Source organism: Rhopalosiphum padi, chromosome 3 (assembly GCF_020882245.1).
Source record: "Rhopalosiphum padi isolate XX-2018 chromosome 3, ASM2088224v1, whole genome shotgun sequence".
Lineage (NCBI taxonomy): Eukaryota > Metazoa > Arthropoda > Insecta > Hemiptera > Aphididae > Rhopalosiphum > Rhopalosiphum padi.
Genome location: NC_083599.1, coordinates 49,458,419 through 49,483,099, shown reverse-complemented (window position 1 = coordinate 49,483,099; position 24,681 = coordinate 49,458,419). Strand labels below are relative to the sequence as shown.

The 24,681-nt window shown below is 26.3% G+C and overlaps 3 protein-coding genes across 9 annotated transcripts; 2 read left to right on the top strand and 1 right to left on the bottom strand.

Moving 5' to 3' along the window:
* Positions 1–5,582: 5,582 nt before the first annotated feature.
* LOC132927154 (uncharacterized protein C14orf119 homolog) lies at positions 5,583–7,292 on the top strand. 2 transcript variants are annotated; one of them, XM_060991619.1, is made up of 2 exons: positions 5,583–5,807; positions 5,911–7,292. In XM_060991619.1, exon 2 carries the CDS (start codon positions 5,945–5,947, stop codon positions 6,371–6,373), a length of 429 nt encoding a protein of 142 aa, XP_060847602.1. In that variant the 5' UTR covers positions 5,583–5,807; positions 5,911–5,944; the 3' UTR covers positions 6,374–7,292. The 2 variants fall into 2 exon arrangements, with proteins under 2 accessions (XP_060847602.1, XP_060847600.1); XM_060991617.1 differs by having other exon boundaries at positions 5,584–5,794.
* A 4,350-nt stretch (positions 7,293–11,642) lies between these two features.
* LOC132924237 (uncharacterized) lies at positions 11,643–17,156 on the top strand. 6 transcript variants are annotated; one of them, XM_060988423.1, is made up of 10 exons: positions 12,058–12,212; positions 12,702–12,795; positions 13,207–13,336; positions 14,092–14,302; positions 14,754–15,042; positions 15,814–15,982; positions 16,051–16,338; positions 16,418–16,645; positions 16,705–16,870; positions 16,950–17,156. In XM_060988423.1, exons 3-10 carry the CDS (start codon positions 13,217–13,219, stop codon positions 17,072–17,074), a joined length of 1,596 nt encoding a protein of 531 aa, XP_060844406.1. In that variant the 5' UTR covers positions 12,058–12,212; positions 12,702–12,795; positions 13,207–13,216; the 3' UTR covers positions 17,075–17,156. The 6 variants fall into 6 exon arrangements, with proteins under 6 accessions (XP_060844408.1, XP_060844405.1, XP_060844402.1 ...); XM_060988425.1 differs by lacking the exons at positions 12,058–12,212; positions 12,702–12,795 and adding an exon at positions 11,643–11,663; XM_060988422.1 differs by lacking the exons at positions 12,058–12,212; positions 12,702–12,795 and adding an exon at positions 11,670–11,915.
* Positions 17,157–17,386: 230 nt separating this feature from the next.
* On the bottom strand, positions 17,387–23,166 carry LOC132924238 (NF-kappa-B-repressing factor-like). The gene is made up of 8 exons (XM_060988426.1): positions 22,565–23,166; positions 20,790–20,985; positions 20,587–20,714; positions 20,289–20,505; positions 19,426–19,552; positions 19,150–19,361; positions 18,636–18,818; positions 17,387–18,576 (listed from the first exon to the last, which is right to left on the bottom strand). Exons 2-8 carry the CDS (start codon positions 20,957–20,959, stop codon positions 18,396–18,398), a joined length of 1,218 nt encoding a protein of 405 aa, XP_060844409.1. The 5' UTR covers positions 20,960–20,985; positions 22,565–23,166; the 3' UTR covers positions 17,387–18,395.
* Positions 23,167–24,681: the final 1,515 nt, after the last annotated feature.

Below are 24,681 nucleotides of genomic sequence, written 5' to 3'. Positions count from 1 at the left end.
GATAGTATACCTGTTGACCGTTGTCAAACTTAGGAGAGCTAGGAATGCTGAGCGCCGGGTCCCTATTAATTAAACTTTCCAGGGCTTCAAACCAGTTAAAACCGTTTTTGTTATGAACCGGTTTTATTGGAAAATTTATATGAACGAAAACAGAAATGGAACCATAATTAGTTATAATTAAATAACTAATATTTTATAAATAATATTTGAAGCAAATACTAAATAATAAAAAAAAAAACAATTAAATATTAATATTATATAATATTTAAAAATATAAAAATCTTCTTCAACTTCTTTGTTACAAGTCACCCTCGGTTTTTTTATATATTATACTGCAGATGATTTAAATTAAAAATAATACTTTCATACTTTTGATTACTTTTGAACAATTCTCAAAAATATAAAATATATACAAAACTCAAATAATTTGGTGTTTTTCATACAATTAACTAAGAAAACTTGATGGTGATTTCAAAATGACTAGAGATAAGAATATTATTACAAAATTTTAATATTAAGAGGATGTCATACCCGTATGTGTTGTCTACTTGTCTCCGTCTTACACACGTACGACATAGACAAAATGCATTTCCACAGTTTGAGTAGAACTCGCTCAATTTTGGTTCTAGAGTAAATATACCTATTATAAAATAAAAAAGACGCTGAGTTTTTTTTTTTAAATTAAAATTTTTAAGTTGCTGAAGTACCTCCGATGGGTGGTCTCTTCCCTCTGTCTTTCTCTGTCTACTGTTCTATTTTATCACTTAAGCTTATTGTTCATTAATTGTAACAGATTGCGTAATATAAAATTTTGTTAAAAAAAAAAAAAAAAAAAAAAAGTTGAAGGTTATTTAAATTTTTTTAAATTTTCGCTAATTCTAAACGATCATAGTGAACGTTATATTGGGAATAATGGAAAAAAACTCAGCGTCTTGCCCTCCGAAATATTGTCATCTTTTAATAAGGTGAACCGACATCAAACAAATTCTGAGCCTAGTCAAACAAATATAAACAAATGACATACTAAATATTGGCAAAAAAAAATTTATGAAAATTGATATGTGGAGGGCTGGGGAAACGTACGTGCAAAACCCGGCGTTCAGAGCGTGCCGCGTGCACACGGGCTTACGTACATTTGGGGGGCCCCCGGGCCCAGCCTGGAGCAAACACTACAAGCATATAACTAGATTACTCACAAAAACTTTTTAAAATATTTTTGTTTTTTTTTTTATTTCAAAGGATGGTATTAGTGGTCTTTAAAAAATAACTATGAAAGATCTGTCATTATTTATTCTGAATTAAAATCTATCAACTATTTTTCCTGATGTATTTACAGATACAATGATGTTTATTACTATGCCAGACGCCAGTCACTTCTGCTTCTGCTTAAAGGTCGTTTTCAACACTAAAATTAGTAAAAAATTATCTACGTAATACCATGTCACAGGATAGATTATCAAGCTTGGCTATACTAAATATTGGAAGGCTCCAAACTTCTGAAAAATATGTAGATAATATAATAAATAAACTGGCATAACCCGAATCTCAGCAAAAGAGAAAAAAATCCTGATCTATCGTCTCCGAATAGGCCACACAAGGCTGACTCACAAGTTTCTCATGGCTAAAGAGGAGCCCACTCAATGTACAGCCTGTGAGGTTACTCTAAAAGTAAAGCACTAAAGCATATATAAATATAATAACAGAATTCTATCAATACTCCGATGAACTCTGCAGAAAATACAACATTCCACCCGACATGAGCGAAGCACTAGGGCCAGACATTGAAGACATTTCAAAAATGTTAGTTTTCCTAAGAAAGACCGACTTATACAACAAAATTTAAACCTACTGGCTACTGTTAATGATAGCTTTAATATTTCTGTTTGTAGCAATTATATATAAATATTATAAATATTATAAATTTAGTTCTAGTACCTAACCACTGATTATGTAACATACACAAAAACATAACCTTTGCTGTTGATGTTTTTTTAAGTTCAATAAAACAAAAATATATATAATAAATATTTTTGCAAACGCGAAAGCCCGAAAAATGAATTTTTTCAGGAGGACGTTATACCCGCATGTGTTGTCTGTCTTATTAATGTAGATCATAGCAAATTTGCGTTCAGTAGAACACATTTTGTGATGTTAGCTTTAATATTAGAGTAAATTTACCTATTATCAAATTTAAAGGTAAGAATATTATCTAGAAAATGTCTAATGCTTTTATTGATATTATCATTTTAATGTGAGTTTTAGCTGTATATATGTAATATGTCATACATATACATATGTAATAAGTAAAATAATACAACTTTAAAATATTCATAACTCACTTTAAAATAATAATATCAATAAAAGCATATGACGTTTTCTAGATAATATTCTTACCTTTAAATTTGATAATAGGTAAATTTACTCTAATATTAAAGCTAACATCACAAAATGCAGGGCCTAAAATTAGGGTACTTTGCTACTGCACACCTTATTCCACACATCAAAATATTTAAAAATAATAAACATAGACCTAGTGCACAATGCACATGCCACATATAACTTCGTTGCATAATTATTTTTGATATTTATTAATAATTAGTTATAATAAATACAATCTAAGACAATTTTCTATAAAAGTTCTTGGTATCTATATAACTAAACATTTTAAAATTAAAAACAAAATAGCTTAAGTTGATATTCTTATTATAATATGCTAAAAAGTCACTTCTTACTGTTTAATGTTTATCAGTAGGGCTGTGAATTTAATGTAGGTACTAATAAACCTTAAATAATGCATTTAAAGTGTTAAAAAAATCTAATGTAAAATGCACTTAAAATGCAAAAAATGCATTAAAATGTGAACAATTATAGTACAAAATGCACTTAAAATTGTTTTTAATTTTTATATTTATATTGATATTAGTATATATTGTTATATGCATAAAAATGTATTTATTTAATAAAATTTGAATAATTTGAATTTTGATTTTGATTTTGAAATTTATTGATTCTTTAATAATGCTATTTGCTGGAAACATTTTTATAAATTTTTTAAAAGGTTTTCAAAGATGTTAATTAATGGAATTTAATAAAAAATACCAAAAAATGAACTAAAAAAGGAAAACATGACCTAAAAAATTAAAAACGTAAAAAAATGCACTTTCCTACAAATTCACAACCCTATTTATCAGCTATCCGGTATTGGCAGTTTTAATAATTTTTATACACCTATATCATGAACATTATTCTCTAATGTTCATGACCTATATCTATATCACAGATTATATTCATATGTCATATTATCTTTGATAATATAGTTAGAAATTAGCATTGTGACTACGACAGTTATACAACAGTTCTGCTAACGTAGATTGGTACTACAACATCCCGATGTCATGCGGTAAAATGTCGTTATTGGCAGACGGTGTTAACGTAGAAGCCAAGTAGAACAAACAGCACTAACGCAGCACAATCGAATGAAAAAAAAAATTGAGAATTTCCATTGTAGTGGGACTGTGGAAATGGACCAATTTTAAATGAATATATGCTAATTAGTAATTTTCAATAACTAATATTAAATATTACCTAATCAAATAAAAATTTATAAAAGCCGCAAAACATATTGCACACTTTTAAATTTGCTACTGCACATTCAATATTAATTATTAGTAGGGCTAGGGACTTCTAGGAGTTTGCATGTTTTTCAATAATCATTAAAAACATAGCTAAGTAATATAGAAATTTATTTCATGGTAATACGAGTTCATATTTAAAATTTATAGTTGCATATTTTGCATATTTGACCATTTTTTAATTATAAGTGCATATTTGAGCATTTTTAATATGAAAATGGTAGTTTTATAATTAAATAAATATTTTATACAAACAATTTTAAATTTAGATCGATTTCCTAGACCAGAAATATTAATTTTATGGTTTTATATACATATATATATAAAATTAGTATTGTTGTTTTTCTCGCCGAACGCTCCCGTTGTTATTTATGGACTTAATGGTATACTTCACAAGTGATTCCGATAGGCGATAGCCGATAATATTACCAAAATAACATTCTATGAAATTATGACATATATTTATAATCCCGTAGACAGGACGTTCTGTGATATTTTTATTTTATTAAAAATATTTAATCTATTTATTTTAATTTTAATTTTTTTATTTTATTTTATGACAATTATTTATTATGACAAGTTTTTTTACTATAAATTAAAATTTTATTAATTATGTATTCATATTAAAATAAAAAGGTTTTTATTAAATACTGTTATTTATTTTTTTTAGTGCATATTTTAATAGCATATTTGGTAATTTTTAAAGGCATAAATGCATACATATTTTAAGGTTTTTTAGGGAATGAAGTCCCTAGCCCTAATTATTAGCTACTGCACACAATTTTAGGCTCTGAAAAAATGTGTTCTGCTGAACGCAAATTCGCTATGATCTACATTATTACATTAGTAAGGCCTCTTAAAACTTATATTTTGTATGATATTGTAATTTTTTATTTTATTTAGTTAAAAGGTATGTATCTAATATTTAATTTTGTTAAAAAAAAAATTGTGTATTTTTGTAATTAAAATACCTATATCTTATAATAAAAAAAGACATTTTTTAAAATTAAATTAAGGTTATAATATATTGGAGTAATAAAATATTTGTTTAAACAATGAGTCTATTGAGTATTTGAGTAGGTATACAATATAAACTAAATAAGGTAGGTACTTCATAAATATGTAGTGTATAATATACAACAGTAATAGGTAATATCAATATAGTTTTATATATTATACATATACAAACAAATTTATGTATAACGTATTTTAAAACCTAAAAATGTTGATACTTATAGATTGTAAGACTTACAACACAAATTAATCTAGGGAAAGGGCCCAATTTAATTACCAAACGGGCCCCTTATTCTATGTACCTATGCGGCACGGTCTAGAACCAAAATTGAACGAGTTCTACCCATACTGTGTGAATGCGTTTTGTCTATGTCGTATACGTGCACTGTGCAGTGGCGTAGTTACCGCAGGGGCAACAGAGGCCAACTGCCTCAAGGCGCAAAATAACAAATAAAATAATATTAATTTTGTGTAATTGTAAATTTATTTTTATTTAATTTGAAACAAAATATTTAATGTGAAATAAGTCGTGTGATTGGGTTAATTTTATAAAAATAAACATAAATTTGGTCACGGCAAAATTTTAATGACAAAGGTCGAAGAATCGAATTTATATTAGTTAGAGCAAAAAATATATTTTGCCTCGCGGCGCTGACGAGGGTAGTTACGTTACTGCGTACGTGTGTGAGACGGAGACAACACACGCGGGTGCGACGTCCTCTCAAAAAAAATCTGTCAGAATCAAGTCACACCGGTCGGCGAACGGAGGTATGTCTGTGGATGTAATGTACTGTGGTCGTAGTTGCTATTGCGCCAAACGACCACGATGAGGTCCGCATGATATCAGCATATTGTTGTTATTTATTTTACCGTCTATAATATTTACCAACGAAATAAAAAAAAAATATTATTATTATTATTATTATTATCAGTTTTGCCGACTACTCGTCGTCGACCGATAAGATAACCGGATCAAATGTTAATCGTGCAATCGTAGATCGTAGTTTGTAAAATCTATGGTACAATCGTCGCGTCGTTACTGTAACAGTACAAAATATTTTCATTCGTTTTTGTCGTAAAACTGTGCAGTCGTTGCTATGGTACCTGTCGTAAATAATTATTAATATTGCCGACACCGTTACGTATAAGTACGTAAAACGAGTTAGTAAAACTGTTTAAGTGCCCGTTAATATAGGACGGCCGTGGCCACTGTTTTAAATTATATATTTTTAATTCCGACGACGGTTTTATATCGATTTTGCAGCTCACTCTTCAACGCTTAAACGGATATTGTCATCATGGTAGTGGCCAACGCAAATGGTAGCGCATACACACCGACCGTTGTGGCGCAGGTCCGGTACATGTTACAGTGGTTCGGAGAGTGGAGTGAAATGGAACGCGGCGACTTCCTGCCGGTGTTGGTTCACGGGTTTGGTAGTAACGGCGGCGCAGCCAATGGTCTGCCGGCGATCATGGAAACCCTGTGCAAGGAAGAAGGCCGTCCGCTCAGTCTGTTCAAATGCCGCATCAAGCTGTTCACCGAATGGGTCCAGACGTGGTCTGATGACGACAAAGACAGCTTCCTGAGCGGCATACGTTCCATGGACACGGATTTTGCAGAGAGATACGAACAAAAAGCTGTCGGTTACGTGGTCAGCAGCTCCGAGCACTGCAATGGCATCAATGGGGATGAAAATCCCGAAGAATTACCAGAAGAAACAATTTAAATGGACTATGCTCATCACATATTATAAGCTCTGTGATTTCAAATAATAGGTACTTCATTAAGGGTTGTAAAATTTTATTTAGCCATTCATCATTTTGGTAATGGATTCTTACAAAATGGTTATTTTAAATTAGATCAAGTTTTAAAATAGTTTTTTACTTAATACTTAATACATTCCAACTTATGATATACTTTATGCTCACTTATCTTTTACTTCAATAATTTACTGTTTGCATATTGACTTATCAAAAATTGTTACTACTTATTTTGTATTTGTGTACAAATACCTTCCTAGAACCTTTTTAATTAGTTTTATCACATCTCAAGAACTGTCTAGTGATTATGACTATAATCATTTAAACTATATAAATTTCTATAAATTTCTTTTTTAATTTTAGTTTTGATATGTATTTTATAAAACATTTTTTTTCTTTGTATTGCAATAATTATACATTCCATAATTTTAGTATATAATATATAAAATGGTTAATAGTGAATTTTATTTTTTCTACCCATTAGGATTAAAATTTAATATTTATACTCTATGTAAATAATTTATTACATTGGTTTACATGATAATAATTTGCCATTTATAAATTGAGTCTAGAATATAAATGTAATATTATTTTACTTGATTAATATTAAGAATAGGTATGTTGTCAAGCAGTATTATTAGAAACATAACAGTATTATTTAATATAAAAATATTTAATTAATATGGTATTTAATCTAGTTTTATGATACATATTTAGGCTTATTAATTGTATTGTGCAATCATTATATTGTATTTAATTTAGTTAAGATTAAGTTATATTATTTTCTGTTTGTGAACCGAATTAGATTACCAATGACTAATGTGTATTATAAAATATCACATCAAAATATATTTTAACTCCAAACAATAAATGACTACACATATCGTTTGGTTTTTTTGTTTTTGTAAAAAAAAAAAATGTATAGGCTGAATTATAAAATTACAATTCTTAATGCCTAACACAGTAACACGTCATGACTTTTATAAATACAATTTTATTATTTATAAGAAATAATTAACTATACATCTATAGTTCTTTACTAAAATGATATACTAGGTGATTATTAGGATAATGAATATTGGATAACTTTAAAAAATCTAATAAAGTAATACATTTTAAAGAATTTAATACTGATAATTGAATTAAAATCTGAATGAAAAAATTTAAAAACTACTCACGAGTCAAAAAATAATTAACTACTTTATAGAAATCTCAAATACTATTACTTGTTTGTAAGATTGCAATTAGTCGTGTACTCATGTAGTCATGTGGAGTAATATTGTGATTACATATTTGTACTTTAGTACCTATTTTAAAGTTAAAAATTTAATTTAATTTATTTTTACTTTTGCAAAGCATAATATTGTGACCAAAATTTTTCTATAAATGTCTTGAAATGGTTAAATGCATAATATATTAACATTTTCTATATATCAGAAATGGGCAACTCCGTGTTACTACAGGGCAAATTTTCTGAAAGTGAAAATCCAATGGGCCAGACAACATAGAGTCAAAAACAAATAAAAAGGTCAATAAAATTGACAATTTACATTTTTTATAGTTCAATACTATATAAGAATTCATATCTATGTTTAACAATAAAAATTATGTCGGTTTTATAATTATATAAAAAAATAAAATACAAAAAAATCCTAACATTTTATATATTTATAAAGTAATTTGAAATGTAGCACAGGCCATCAGGCCAGTTAAAAATGGTACACCAGCCAATTGAAATAAATTAGTATAAATTACTAATTAGCGTTTAAAGTTAAAATGTTATCAAAATTTACAAATGATTAACCTTTTTTAAGCTATTGCCTATTAGAGTTATTAGACATAAGGTATTTTAGTTTGTTTTCCATCAATTTATTAATTTATTATTATAGTTAATATTTGCCATATATTATGTGTTATATTGCTATAAATTGTAAAATAAAGTAAAATAGTAATATTATAATATATATTGTGAAGTATAATAGCAATATATTTATATACATGATAAGAATAATTGTCTTCGCTAATAGTCTTTTTTCATGATGTACAATTATTTATCATCGAATTCAAATTTAACAGTGACCTACTCATTGATGATTTTGAAAAACTGACACTTAGTACCTTGGGCCTAAATGGAAATAATATTTTTTAGAGTGCCTAAATAGGCATGGGTGGGTGATTAAAATTTGTGTTTACCTACACCACCTACTAAAAAGTAATTCGGCGCCACTAATCATATTATGAGGAACGAGTGGATTGGTACTCTCGAAAAACAAATTTCATATAGGAATAATATAACTCGTTAGGCGCAACATACTAATTCGCAGTAGTTTAAAACGGACTACGCAGTAGCGTTTACCACATAGACGCGTTTAGATTTATGATAAACGTCACCCGAACACCATAAGATAATGGGATTATCGCACGTACGTATGAACTCAAACCACTCGAGGACACGCAAACCGTGGGAACACCACGTCCCGTATCTCTTGACCAGCAGCGACGGGAGAAATATGGCGGGGGAAGCGACTATATTAGAAAGCCCTAGATAGGACTTTTTCAGACGTGATTTACCAGAGTTAGGGCAAGCACCTTAACGCCAGACTATGTTGACATTTTTTTTATTTGAACTTGGAAGAATTTTTCAATTAAAAAACATTTAGAATAATTTCAATCGAAAAATACACTTGGAAAAATGTACGATCTTTTTATTTTACCACGACTTCTATAGTTCTATATTTATACCAACAATCGACGGTTGCTCATCCGTGTCCCGCTACAGCCCTATAAATATATATTGGATTGGATTAGTATAACAAAATGTTTTATTAAATGAGACAAATTGGAAGAAGAAGGAATATTATGCTGCAAAGCTATTTCTCAAATGTAACTATTCTTAATACCTTTTGGGATGTTGTTTTGAAATTTATATATTTAAAAAACGGACAATGTAATAGCCAATAGGTAGGCATAATGGACGATATAATATAAAATCCAATTTTATTGATTAAAATACACATAAATATATAACAAATATGAATGTAATTTTTAATTATTTATATTTAAACTTAGTAGAAAAGCAACTAAATAGTGTGTAATAGGCAATAGCCAATAGATATATTACACAAAGGCGCGTACATGGGGGGGGGGTCAAAGAGGCTATTGCCCTCTCCAGGAATTTTTAGCTATAATAATATGTACTTTAATATCACGTATACCATTAAATTATACTTCAGAAATTCGTAACACAATTGCAATTATCAAAGAAACAATTATTTTTTTTAAGAAGAAAGTTCTCTTAGAAGTTCAATTGCTCAAAAGTTAACAAGATTGCCAGTATCACATAAGGCTTTGAGAAAATGTTATGAAAATTATATTGTTATTATTACTAAAGCTCTGAGTCTGAATTATCTAAAAATGAATAGTAATAACGATATATCAAGTATCAACTAAATTAAAATCAATTTATATTTATTTTTAATTCAATAACCACTCTACAGTTTTTAGTTTTTACAAACACTAATAAGTAATAATCATTTAATACATACCCAGTCACAAGTTACGCTCGCGCATACTTTAAATATTGCCTATTATAGTTTAGTATAATACTAGACTCCTTAAACATATAACCACCGTCCACCACCGATCCCCTTAAGTTAATTTTCTTTTTAATTTATACAGCTGATATCCCATCATAAAGGTATAAATGGTATGGACTGCATATTATAAAATTATTTGTATGCAACCAAGACAAGTACAATTTTTATTTAATAATTAATAACAAATAAACATACCAGTAACTATTAATATTTTATATATAATATATAGGTATTAATATTAATATAATTCTAGTATCATTCTTTAAGCATGTATATTACTACATTATAGAATATAGATTATAAGTAATTTTACTTACTTATTTTTTACTTATAATTTTTATACATTGTGATTTTTATATTATATTGGGCATGTATTATTTCACCAAAATTTAAAATTGTGAATATTTTATCGTAAGCTAGGATATCTAGCACGATTATAAAGATAATTTTGATACCTACTTTATTATATTTATAAAGTAATGATATGTTATTCTACTTAAATGGACCTTCATATTACATTATAATCTATTATATTGAAATTTAAAATAGGAGTTGATTTACAAGTATGTCATCGATATTTAAATTAAAATGACATTATTAAATCCTGGGAACAAATGCAGTTTAGTTCCACCTCGATTTTTTCGTGTAACGCACTAGATGAATTAAATAAATATAATCATAATTTTTTTTTAAATATCTACAAATTATTGTACATTTTAATTGGACTTCAAGTATTAAATCTTATATAAACTGAAAGCGTAAATTAATTTTCATCACTAAAAATATTTATTTTTAGAAATATAAATGAAGAAAATTCATTAAATGATCCCATTTTCAGTTATTCGGCTCTCTTTAATAAACATTTTCTGGTTATATAGACATACTGGTTTCAAAAAAATGGCAATAACAATTTTCGTCCAGTTTTGAATTTTGTATGAGTAATAATTGAGTATACATATTAATGTAATAAATATTACTTTTATATATTTTAATCATTAATTCGGTATATAAATTTTTTTTTTGCATTACTTTTGGTGTTTGAAAATTGCGTAAAAAAATTCTTTATTAGACATATTTATTTTGTTGTGTAATGTTTGGAGTGTTTGGAATTCCCCCTTAGCCCAATTCTGGCTGAGCCACCGACATAATGAATTGTTATTTACTAGTTTACTACATTCTGTAGAAATATTAAATAATTGAACACGTATTAGTCGTAATTATTAACACGTAATTAGTTTTACCAACCAGTAATTATTCATGTTAATTTGTTTTTTTAGTTTTAACCAAATAGCAGTTAGTTCTAACAAATAATCTATCAGTAATAGTTTAATTATTAAAAAAAATTATATTCATGCCTAAATTTTATAATGCCTTTATGGTTATCTTACTCTGCGAATAGTAAAAAAAAAAAATTAAATTTTTTCGTATAAGACGTTATAATTATTATATCATATAAATATACGATAATATATTATTTTAAAATATGTTTATTTATGTATAACTCCTCTTAAGAATCACGTAGACAACATAATATACAGTGTTCCGATTGCTGTGTTATCAAGAAGTGATAAGTGACGTGCGGCTTCACAGTGACACAGACAAAATAAGTAATGCTGACAACGCCGTATTGCCGCAACTATTGAATACTGACAACAATATTGTAAATTGATAAACTACTAAACATTAATTTAAATTATAATATTATTATTATTATTATTAATGATTTAACTACTTAACTACCTTTGTTGTTGCGAAACAAATGGAAATAATTTTTAGTGGTTCAATTATTTTTATTATTCAGACTATATCACTTTACTAGAAGTCTGTCGGCTGTTAATTTATTAAGCAATTTAAATAGGCTTCGCATTAATTAGTGTGTCTTGCGATTAAACCTTTGAACTACCTACTGAACGTACGTTTCCGGTAATCATAACATAAGGTATGGATAGGTGTCCAGTTCTTCAATGGTCCTATGCTTGTATGTTTTGGTCGTAGGTTTTCCAGTTGATAAATCATAACTTCCAAATTATACATGTAAACATTTTATGTATAAATTGCTTAGAAATTCCCTTAGTCTTACATGTATTTACTTAATACTTATTTGTATTTTAATCTTGTTTTGATATAAACTTGATTTTATGAATACCGTTAAAATCAGTGGCATGATGTAGGCTGTTTTTTAATCAAAATCAAAAGACTTTATATCAATGTAAGATGTTATAAACTAATAACCAGGGCTCGTAAGTTCATGCATTGTATTTTTTGTGCATGTTTTTGCATAATTTGGGTGTACAGGCATATTTGTCATATAGTAAATTTTTTAGGGTTATTAGCGCTTATTATTACATAAAAAAATATTATATTTATCTATTTAAATATTTTGGTTCTTTTTGCTTCTTATTTTATTTATTTTCCTATTTATAAAATGGTAGTATTAGTTTTGATTTATTTTTATTAATGTTGACTATTTTAAAATGTATACAAATTAAAAGGAATAAAATACTTTAAAAATTAATTGATGTTTTATCTTATTATTTCAAAATTTGCCTGTGATTTTTTTACATAGTCCATATTTTAAAAATTTTAGCAAATGTAAATGCATATTTCCAAACTTTTTAGTGCATGAACTCGCGAGCCCTACTAATAACCAACAAAAAAATAATATATTTAACTTTATGTACAATCTATATAAGTTTAGGTTGTAGTGTAATACAAAGTACTTCTAGTCACGACTCAAGATATAACTTACAAACAGTGAGTTATATTAGGCTTCCAAGTTCTAACCTCTTTAGGTAACTAATTGTATTTAGTATTTATAAATCTAATAACCAGTTTAGTTCACATATTTTTATGCTATTTCTGTAGTGCATTTGAATGCATACATAGGACTACTAGGACAAGTAACAAAAAATAATGATTTATAAAGTAGACTAATTCAAAATATTCAGTTACTTGTTTATAATTGAATAATAGTTTCAATTGGTATAGGAAATAACATCTAAAAATATTCTATACGCCACTGGTTGAAGATATTAAGTTATTGTTTTTTTTTTTTGACACCTTGCTCTTGTACACAATTATTGTAAAATTCTTTAGAAGTTTTTATTTTCTGTGCTGTGGTTTAATTTTATAAATTAATAAAAATAAAAATATATCATTACAGTTTGTTAATTTAAATGTTTTTTTTTCTATGTGTGTTTTAGTGAATAAACAATGGCCCAAGAAAATATAATACATGGATCTCCAATTCCTGATTATTTGTTGAACAGTAAATTAAATTTAAGTCAGCACTTTATTCAATTACTCAATGAACTTGGAAATAAAACTGCTATGGTATGTTAAGCTATTTTATTAGTATTTTTAGTAGAAATATAATTATGGAATCCATTAAAACGAGTTCACTGTTATGATGTCTATCATGTAATCGTGTAGCTTTTATTATATTTATTCTGATTAACTATGGTAATCATGGTACAATATACTAACCACGATCTACCAATAAATTTCCAGAGTTAGGCTGAGTTCAACTTTTAAACATAATACAACAGACAACATAGCTATGAACCCAGCTTTATTTAATTCTTATTGTGCTTGTATAGAAACCACGGTAGATTATAGTATTATTATTATAATTTACCGTGATAGAAACCAACAATATTTTTATTTCCTGGTATAAATACTATAGGCTGACATAGATAATGTGACCCAACTAAAAAGATCTATTTATTCGATTTGATTATTCTTATAAAAATAATAGATATAAAGTACCATTTTTGTATGCCATATTTGAATCAGTGATAGAATACATTGGTACTGGCAGCTTATTAAGCTTGAATATTCTATCCTCCATAATTAAAAAATATTGAAATTATTGTTTTGTATAACTTAATTATTATTATTTGTGTTATGACTGTTATGAGCAGTATCTACTGAGTCTCATGTTATTTTATTGGTTTATAATTATTTTTAATGATTAAATTATGTAAATTTAAATGATTATTATGTATTATTTTACTTACCAATTTGTTTAAATGTTAATATTTTTTTTTGTAATTTACTGTAATTTTCTTATAATTTTTAATTTCTAGATTGATATGCATGATGGGACTTCATTTAAATTCAGAAATATTTTACATGCAAGTTTAAATATAGCAAATAACTTAAAGTATGAGTTTGGAGTACAAAAAGGTGATATTGTTGGAATATTTAGTGAAAACACAATTTGGTATCCATCACTTGTACTGGCGGTATGGCATATTGGTGGTATTTGTGCATTATTCAATCCTATGTATAATACTAGTAAGTAAAAAATGTATTTAAATCATTAATTTAGTTACATTTACATCTAGCTATATGACAATTAATTATTTTACTTATTAGTTATTGTATATAGTTTATTAAATAAATTTTACTTATGTGTTGTCTTATTTATTTTCAACATGTTTGTTATTATTACATACATTAAGAACAATTTTTATAAACACCTATAAATAATATAGTTTTTAATTTTTATTTCTATTGTTAATGTTAGAACAATTTTTATTAAGTTTTTACTAGTTTACTAAAATATTATAAATAATAATTAATTTCTAACTTTCTAATAATTTAATTTTCTTATAACAAACCTTATATTCTCTTATAATTAATATATGCCATAATCTACTAAAACTATATACTTATCAATATATACCATATTAAAGTTTCTAAAACATTATATCGCTAATTTTACTATAAATTTTGTGTTCACCAGAGGAATTAACACATGTGTTAAATATAACTAAACCAAAAATCATGATAACATCAAAAATGGGGTTGGACACTGTAAGAAATACTACCAAACCACTGGATTTTGTTAAATATGTGTGTCTTATTGATATACTTTGCCATACTAGAACAATTGAAGAAAATAATAATTTTAAACCAACTCCGTGCGACAATAATCAGACTTGTGTGATATTATTTTCTAGTGGAACAACTGGTTTACCTAAAGGAGTAGAGTTGTCACATAAATCTATATTTCTCATGGTTTCTGTCTTAAAGTTAGTATGATTTACAATTTATTAGTTAATCAATTTGTTATAATATATGTATAATACAATTGTATGATTATACTATATTATATAATTTATTAAGTATTTTTAATTACTTGATGAGTGTATCAGATGATGAAATATAATATTAATCATCATAAAATAAACACTATAAATTGATGTAAATAACACAATAAAATAACAATATTCTTTTATTATTCTTATGAATCATTTTAAAATCTTCACTTTTAAAAATATTTAAATTTTAAAATATGTGTAATGTGTATATTTCATATTTTATGAGTAGGTTGTAGGTATGTATATATTTGTATGCACATCTAAGTAACAAATGTTATTTGTGTTTAGAATATCGTAGTATATACATTAATGCATTATACATACTACATTTAATGTTAATGTAGTAATATGTTACAACTATTTTACTGTATGCTCCAGCTGAATAATATTATTTCTATAACATTTTGAATAAATTTTAAAAAAGTGTAATATATTTATAAAAGATATTGACTATTAATGCCTATTTTTTAAAGGCGGCATTAGTAAATAATACCTTTATACTAATTGAGTGATACATTTGTATCAATATTCAATAGATTGTGTTAGTCATAGATTTTAATAACAAGAAGAGTATAGTGGCATCATTGTAAATTATGATTTTTGTAGTAAACCTTTATTGATATGTCCAAAAATATTATTCAATAAATTATCTAATTTATGAACTTATGAAATTGTGCATTAACATTTATTTTTACTTTTTAGTTCCGTTAATAAATTTGCGACTATCGATGATACCATGATGGGTCTAGTGCCTATGTTCCACGGATATGGATTACTGATAATATGTTTGTGTATGTCAATTGGCAGCAAGGTCATAGTGCTTAAATATTTTGATGAAGAATTGTTTTTAAAATCCATTGAAGTTCAAAAAGTATGTATACATTTATAAGATTTTATTAAATTGTCAAACATGTAATTTAATGTTTTTTATTGACCAAGATTTCAATTTTATTTGCTGTACCACCACTGATGATATTTCTTGCCAAACATCCCTTAGTAGACAAATACAATTTATCATGCTTGAAAGTTATATATTCAGGTGCTGCTCCATTATCTTTAAACATTGAAAATGAAGTAACCAATAGAATAGGTAAAGGTAAACAACTAAAAGTATTTCAAGGATATGGAATGACTGAATTATCAGTAGTAACAACAGCAGCTGATGAAAGTGAAGTTAATCATACAAGCGGTACTGTCGGAAAAGTGATATGTGGCATGTCAGGAAAAGTTAGTTGTATTCATAATTATTTTAATGATTAAAAATTAAACTTAACTGGAGTTGATATTCATTATGTTATTATTGTAGGTGATTGATTTAATCAATGGAAAACCATTGGGAGTAAATAAAAGTGGTGAATTATGTTTTAAAGGGCCCATGGTCATGAATGGTTATTATAAAAACTACAAAGAAACAACATCAATAATTGATGCTGAAGGTTGGCTCCATACAGGGGATATTGGATATTATGATAAAAATTATAATTTTTATATTGTTGATAGAATCAAAGAACTCATTAAGTATAAAGGGTATCAGGTAAATTCAGTTACATTATTTTAGTGTTTTTCTTATATCCATATTTTAATATTTCGCAGGTGGCACCTGCAGAATTAGAATCACTATTATTAACGCATCCTGAAATTAAAGACGTGGCAGTTACTGGACTTCCAAATCTAGAAGCAGGAGAACTTCCAATGGCGTTTGTAGTTAAATATCCAAATTCGACTCTCAGTGAAAAAGATGTTGTACAATTTGTTCACAGTTGAGTAAACAATTTTTTTTTTTTTTTATTTAATATTTTATTAATTAAACTTACTTATGTTATGTTATTATTTATTAGAAAATGTTTCAGCACAAAAGCGTCTTAGAGGAGGTGTTCGATTTGTCAATGATATTCCAAAAAATCCAAGTGGTAAAATATTACGTAGAGTACTTAAAGGCCTAATTAATCAATCAAAATTATAAAAATTAATTCAATTACATTTATTATAGGACATGTAGAGTGTACTATGTTAAAGTAAAACATTAAAATTTATACTTAAATTAATTTTGTATTTTAGTTTTTAATAATTTCTGGTGAGTATACTCAATTTGCCGCTTGTTATTTATAAAATTATTATTTAGAAGAGCCAATTAATAATATTCAAAATTGTTCAAATATTTGAGTCCAAGCTAAAGTTTTATTACTATAACTCATTATATAATTTAAATATACATAGTAATAATTGATTAAAAATAATGCTAAAGTATAGTTTGCAAAAACATTTGTATCAAATATAGTAATTCATCACTATTTTTCAATAGTATTATTTATTTGTGAAATTGTGAACTAAATTATATGTTTATTACAAATAATAATTAATAATTACATTTTAGTCATTTATTTAGTATATTATAAATAGTCAAACATACTATAGAGCATCTTAAATTAAAATACATTTGTCTGTTAAATACATAAAAGATTTTTGTATGGATTCCATTACTCAGTAATTTTTATTTTCTCGATTCAAACCAGGGCCGTATTTAAGGGGGAGGGAGGAACGAGGAGATTTACCCAGGTCGGTCAGACATTGCTTAAGTACAGTATAACATTATATTAATACATTTTTTTTTTACATTAAGAACTTGTTTAAGTACCTCCTATTTGGACTTTTTGATTTTTAGTAAGTTGTCTGACAATACCTTCTAAGTCTTAGCGATATTAACACAGAAACAATATACCTTAGAGGCTTAGAAGATTGATAGTTATGATTTTACTAATAAATAATTAAGGAAAAAATTATAAACATGTATTTTATTGGTTTTTTTAAAATTATTTTAGTATAATATAATGTTATACATTTTAATAATAGTTTAAGAAAAATTAATACCATTATCTGTGTAATTGATAAATTAATCAAATATAACTAAAAAATTTTAAATGGGGATCTATATAATGGTGGGGGGTAGTGTACAAATATTGGAATATGGCTGACCCTGGGGGCAAAAAATGTAATGTAAATACGTCTCTGATTCAAACATTAAACAAGGTTAAGGCCTTAAAGGTGGCAATTAACTCGGTTTAGTCATGAAAAAAACACAACTAATAATGTATTGAAGTTAAAAATTAGGTATATTATACAGTTAAGAAAATTAAATTATGAATAATATTGATAAAAAAAAAATTATAAAAGCATATGTTTCTTAAATAAAATAAAAAACTAATAACTTCAATATTGTCGATTAAATAAATTATTGATTATTTTAATTGATAAAAAAAACAGGTTTATAATTTTATTATACTACTTCACGTGTAAGTATTACTTTCATGCCGTGGCTGTTCTAGTTTGTAACAATCATTTTCAAAGTTAACAGAAGTAATGAGTTCAAAAAAAATTTCCCGAGGATTTTGTTTTTTCTGTATTACAATTTGTCTGTTTTCATTTTTTCCATAACTTTTGGTCTTTAAGTCAAGGTGTGTACAAATCCTAATAAAAATAAATTATATTTAAAAAAAATAAACATATGTTTCATTTTCAGATTTTACTTGTGAATAATTTTACGCTCATCCTTTGTGAACTCTGTTGTAAATGAAAGTTTTATTTTTGGACCGATTGAAAATTTCATTATGTATTCCTTAACTTCTGTTTGAAATTTGTTTAAGCTCATTTTTGCAGTTTCACGTGATGGCGCAACACCTAACCCAACTCTTTTTTTAAGTTGAACAACTCTGTATACAAGATTTATGTTAATAAAGATGAAAATGAAACTTATTATTATTTTTAACTTATTTGACAATATTTAAATTGACGAAACTCAGTTTTTATTTTAGTTTAATATATAATAATTTACCAATCAAATACTGTATAAATTAAATTAAATATATCACCCAGTAGCCAAAACGCCAATTTTTATTCTAAATTTGAATAAATATTTTATAATAAATTATTTAATAATTTTTTTTAGAAATTTCTTATTTAAATTATAGGACTATGGTGTTATAATAAAATACATATATGTCAAAAAAATTATACAAAACATATTTCAAATTATTGACTTACTCTATTGGTGATTTAATTCCTTGGTTATTTTTTCCTAACCCATCACCTTCTTTCCAACCCATATTTTTCAAAATCATATTACCAAGATTGTTGTCCGATATATTTTTATAATTCGTTGAACAATTTGGAGAATTTGTTGAAGAATTTGGAGCCTCTTTTAAATTAATCATATCTGCCAATGAAATTGTAGATTCTGCATCAATTTCTTTCACCTAATAAATTAATTGTTTATGATAACAGATAACAAAATAATAACAATAAATAATATTATATTACCTTAATAGTAAAGCACATTTCTTTCAAAATGTCATAAGCAATAACTGCAACACTCTTACGAGCATGTTTTATCGTTGATTCAGCAGCAACTGCTATCAATTTTTTATGTATGTACAATTTAGCTTGTCTAAATATGATAAAAATAAAATGTAACTTAATATCATATAAAAAAGTAAATAAATTCAAGGTAATAATTGTAAAATACTTAAAATTATATATTTTTTTTTTTTTATGCTACAGCTAGAATAAAAAGAGACATTTTACTGTAAGATCATCATATTAGAACTATCTGATATTTTATAAGAACTGGAAAAATCTAAAAGAAATTGAAACTATCCCATAATGTTTTGATCTGTTTAAACTAACCACTATCGCTATTCTTATTGATGACAATCTTTAACTAACTAAATAGATAATTAACTCAAGTAAACTGGAGCATCCTAAGTTTTATTAAAGATATACTTAAACGGCAATTAACTCTACAAATCTATTCTTAATACATCACAAACTCTCAATGGTAAATTATATTTATAAATTTTAAAAAATAAAAATTTTTAAATTAATAAATAATTATTTTAATTTTACAAAAATTACAATATAAATATTAAAATTATTATTTAAAAGAATCAACCAATAATAAAATCAAAACATAATATATTATAAAAAAATCTGTATTTATCACAGTGGTTTTTTGTTGTTAAACTATGATATAAGTGAATGTAATTTTAAACAGAACCGCTTAATTTATCTTAAATTTTATCAATTGAATTAGTCAATTGTAAGATTCAAGCATTTTAACCACTTAAAAATAAATTTTTTCATAATCCAATTAACTTTACTAATAGAAATCAAATTAGAATTACATATGATCAACATTTAATCCTTCATATACTATTTCTGGTTTTGTTGTTTTGCTAAATCTGCATGATTGTTCAAGAATATCATAAACATTTGCACCATCTACGACCTTTAACATAAAACCTGGTATTAAACAGTTAGAATCATATGGTGTTGTATATCTCATGTTTTGGTTAGGCGGTTGATTGATATTTAAGTTTGATGTAATGGCTTGAGCATTTCCTGAAATTTATCAAAAACTATATTTACATTTGTAATTATTTAAAATAAAATTGTTTATAGAGATAAATTCACAATAAATACCATAATCTTTAGCAGTATTTGAATCTGTCATGTTAATATCCTGAGTATTTTCATGCAATTTTTCTCTCAAATCATTAACAAAACTTTGCGATAGGTTGTGAATAAAATCCATGGTTGGTTTTGGATACCTTAAAAAATTTAAAAACTTTTGTATCTTTTTAACTCAATTTTAAGTAATAATCATAACTAAACAATGAACTCACTTGCATTCCATAAATTCAATAAAAATAAACATACGAGATAAGGTCTCTAATCGATCTTCAGGGTATTTATTTTGGTTGGCAATCAAAAAAGCACGTCTAAATTTCCAATGTTCTGCATTTTCAAATTTAGTCTTATGTTGATCAACATCCCATTTTGTGTTGAAATACATTATAATACAATTATCTTTTAATATACCTAAACATAAAAAATACCATACTATAATATTCAACGTTAATATTCTTTAAAAAAAAAAAAAACATTTAAGTATAAGTTATTTTAATAGTTTATTTTAAATAAACAATAATTTTAATTTAAAAATGTATAAACAATACATATCAATCAAATCATTTCACAATATTACAAAATTAACCAAACTTTAGTTATTTAAATAAATACTGAAAATATGGTTTATTTATGTAAGTAGTTATGCATAATATTTTTTTTTAAACAGTTTAAAATATATTTTGTAAGCCAATAACTTTATATCCATGTATGGTATACAGGTATTTTATGCATAACTTGGAAAATGTACTTTTTGTTCTCTTATTCACAGAAATTGAAATTTTTGTAATTCAATAGAAGACTGAGTAGAACAGTATTACTCATACAACATTTGAATATATGGTTTAAACAACAGAAAAATAAAATAATTACATTGATTATTCCTCAGTTTTATTTACAATAAGTACTGTAACTACTTATAATATATAATATATAATGTATATAAGTAATTTTTGGTATAAATTAATAATACTACAAAACTAGTTTGTTATAGCCACTTGGGTTTGTTATCTCTCCGCCATCCATTATAATAATAAATATACGGATTTAAACATAATCAATTTAATCATAGATATAATTTTGTTTACCCTAACTCAGGAGCCCACACACAAAATGTTGAGAGAATGTGGGGTTCAGCGAAATAGGGCAACAAAAAAACGTAGAGAAACAGATAGACATTTTTTAGACTCGTACATGGTAGAATTTATGTGGCGTTCAAAACTAAATAATAGTGAATCGTTTGAAACGATTTTAATATATTTTTAAATTAATTATTAAATTAATAGAATTATTAGATTAATAAATATTAATAAATAAACTCATTATTTTGTATTCATATGATGGCGGCAAGATAACAAACATGAGTGGCGGGGCTATAAAGTTTTCATTTACCACGGCGGGACTATTACAAACTAGTACCAATATTACTTAAAAATCAAAAATGATGATCATGTAAGATCGACAACTATACCTGATGCCGGACATTTAAGATTTTAGTGTAATTTAAAATATTAGATACTTCAAAAATTGTAGGTATGTTATGATAAAACTATATAACTAGAAGTAAAATCTGATTTCTATTTAATATAATTACAAATTCAAAAACCAAATGAAAAATCAAAGTCAATAGGCAATAGGTATATTAAACATTCAACATCAGTTGTTCAAAGATAATGTACGTACAAGTGTTTAACAACTACAAAATTATCTTAGCTCCAAAACGACCAAAACTCTTAGGGAAACAAAACAACTGTCACAGCTTCAAACATCTAAAACAATATATCCTACCAATGAACATTGAAATAACAAACACTCAAATAATAATAGTAATTCAACAAACATAAAGATATGTAAAAAAAAAAAAAAAAAAATGCCTATCATCGAGTTTCCTTTATATTTTAAAATGTAAATGTAAAACATTCATATGTCTGGATAATATTCTCATTTATTAGTATGTAATACTTATATTTTACTACTTAAAATAAATACCAACCTTTCGTGCCTTGGAAAAATTAATTAAATTCACGCGTTGTCCTTAGGTACAAAACTTGTAGCACTTGCCTCGTAAAAAATCAATAGCGACCACTGAGCACGGGGGGTGTGTCTAAATCAAACGACTTACACCCACATAAAAGATTGGATCGCACACTCGCACAGGTCGACACTGTTAGCAGGCTCGAAGCTCGATATCATCGATGTCGGAACGCCGGAAGGTTTATGACGACAGTTGTACGTGTTTAACTAGTGTAGGTACTACAAGAAGAAGAGACTGGACCGGGTGAAACGAAAAGAAAATGACGGCGAGAATTCTTGACTTGGTTAAGTGGAGGTACACGAGGGGCAGTGGGCCATCTTCCGAAAACAACTTTGTAGAGTTCGTGTCTCACTCGTCATCGTTTTTGCGGGCGATATTATGGACTATGGTATATTATAGTGTAGAACACGAATTAAGATACGTTAATTATTCTTAATTCGTGATCTACGACTACGTCCAGTCGTTTGCATTTAAAGAAATAAACACAATTTAAGAAATTTTAATTTTTGGCGATAACACGGACTGCACGTGTGCACAACCCCAAGCTCATACTACTCATGATTAGTTAATCATGATACTACTATCACACTACTATTGTTGTTGAATTTATAATACTGTGCCGGCGTATCATAACCGTACAAAATATTGTTGCCGATATTGTAGCGACGGGTCTCTTTATGAAGTACTCAATAAGCGATTGTCCGAAATTATACGTTACAATCACGAACTATATATCACTTTTCTTTATATCTTTATAGTCTGTAATTACAATATTATATTTATCTTCTGGATTATTACTTATCGGGTAATTATTGTTATATCACAGAAAGTATACGACGAAATTATGCAAAATACGCTCGATTAGTGGCTACCACAGATATTGAAATACATAAAAAATTTTGATTTTACATTCGTATTTGTATTTAAGTTTCAACTGTAAATTATTTTCATATATTTTATAATAATTATGAAGTTTGTCTGTTAGCTTTTGTTTGATTGTTTCCATTTCTGAATCATTCTGTGTTGCCATGTACTAGTTGTCATATAAAGATTTTAGTTCCCCTTATGGTGTGTAGTAGTGACATTTAATCCTCAAACCATTATACATATTTAACTAACTAATGTTTTTTAGATGACAGTACAGCAGATCACTCGAAGGATGCTGAGTCATGAATTAGTATTCATACCACTTTTGAAAGTATCAACATCGTACATTGAAAATTAACTAGACGATACTGATAATAATAATGGTTATATACAATGTATGTGTAATGGTTATTGAATGTGAGTAATTTATAGTAAATTAATAGTAGTGCAACAATTGAATTTTTTTAAAAATCTGAATATATGATTGGTAAACACCTTTAGCTTGTAATTTTCATTCTTAAAATTTGCCTTAGCTATAAGAATTTTTTTTTTTTTTACTACATTTATTTCATTATTAGTTTTAAATTTAACCATAACCCAAAACATTGATATTTTAACCAACTAGTTTCAATAGATGTTTTATGGTAGTTTTCTTCAATTAAAATTTGATATTATTATGATCAAATCAGATTTATTTTTAAAGAATGCTAATGTCATAATATATTGAAAATCAGCAATATTAAGTCATTGTACATGTGTATCCTTAAGTTACATTTTATTTTACATTCAAATTATAATTATAATGATAAAACATGATTTTATATGTTAATTTTGACGAATATTACAAATTCATATTTTTAACTGCTTATAATATACTTAGTTCTTAAGTTAATTACTTGAAACCTTGACCACAAGATTAAGAAAATGATTCTAATTTACCATGATTAACTTTCATACACTACTATTAATTTACTATCAATTACATTCAATAACCATTATAAGTACATATCATAAAACCATTTTTATTATCAGTATCTTCTAGTTCATTTTTAGCGTAGGATGTTGATACTTTCCCAATTGGTAGAATGTGAAATCATGTCTCAGCATCCCATTGAGTGATGTGCTATACTGTCATCTGAAAAAATGTATTCAATTAAATATATATAATGGTTGAAAAATACAATGTCACTACTACACACAATAAGGAG

Coding starts and splice junctions, on each gene's coding strand:
- LOC132924237 (XM_060988425.1), top strand. CDS start 13,217: ATGGCCCAAGAAAATATAATACATGGATCTCCAATTCCTGATTATTTG. Junction 14,303..14,753: donor CAATCCTATGTATAATACTA/GTAAGTAAAAAA, acceptor TGTGTTCACCAG/AGGAATTAACACATGTGTTA. Junction 16,339..16,417: donor TATGTGGCATGTCAGGAAAA/GTTAGTTGTATT, acceptor TTATTATTGTAG/GTGATTGATTTAATCAATGG.
- LOC132924238 (XM_060988426.1), bottom strand. CDS start 20,959: ATGTATTTCAACACAAAATGGGATGTTGATCAACATAAGACTAAATTT. Junction 19,553..20,288: donor GGATTAAATGTTGATCATAT/GTAATTCTAATT, acceptor TATCATATTTAG/ACAAGCTAAATTGTACATAC. Junction 18,819..19,149: donor GGAATTAAATCACCAATAGA/GTAAGTCAATAA, acceptor TCTTGTATACAG/AGTTGTTCAACTTAAAAAAA.
- LOC132927154 (XM_060991619.1), top strand. CDS start 5,945: ATGGTAGTGGCCAACGCAAATGGTAGCGCATACACACCGACCGTTGTG.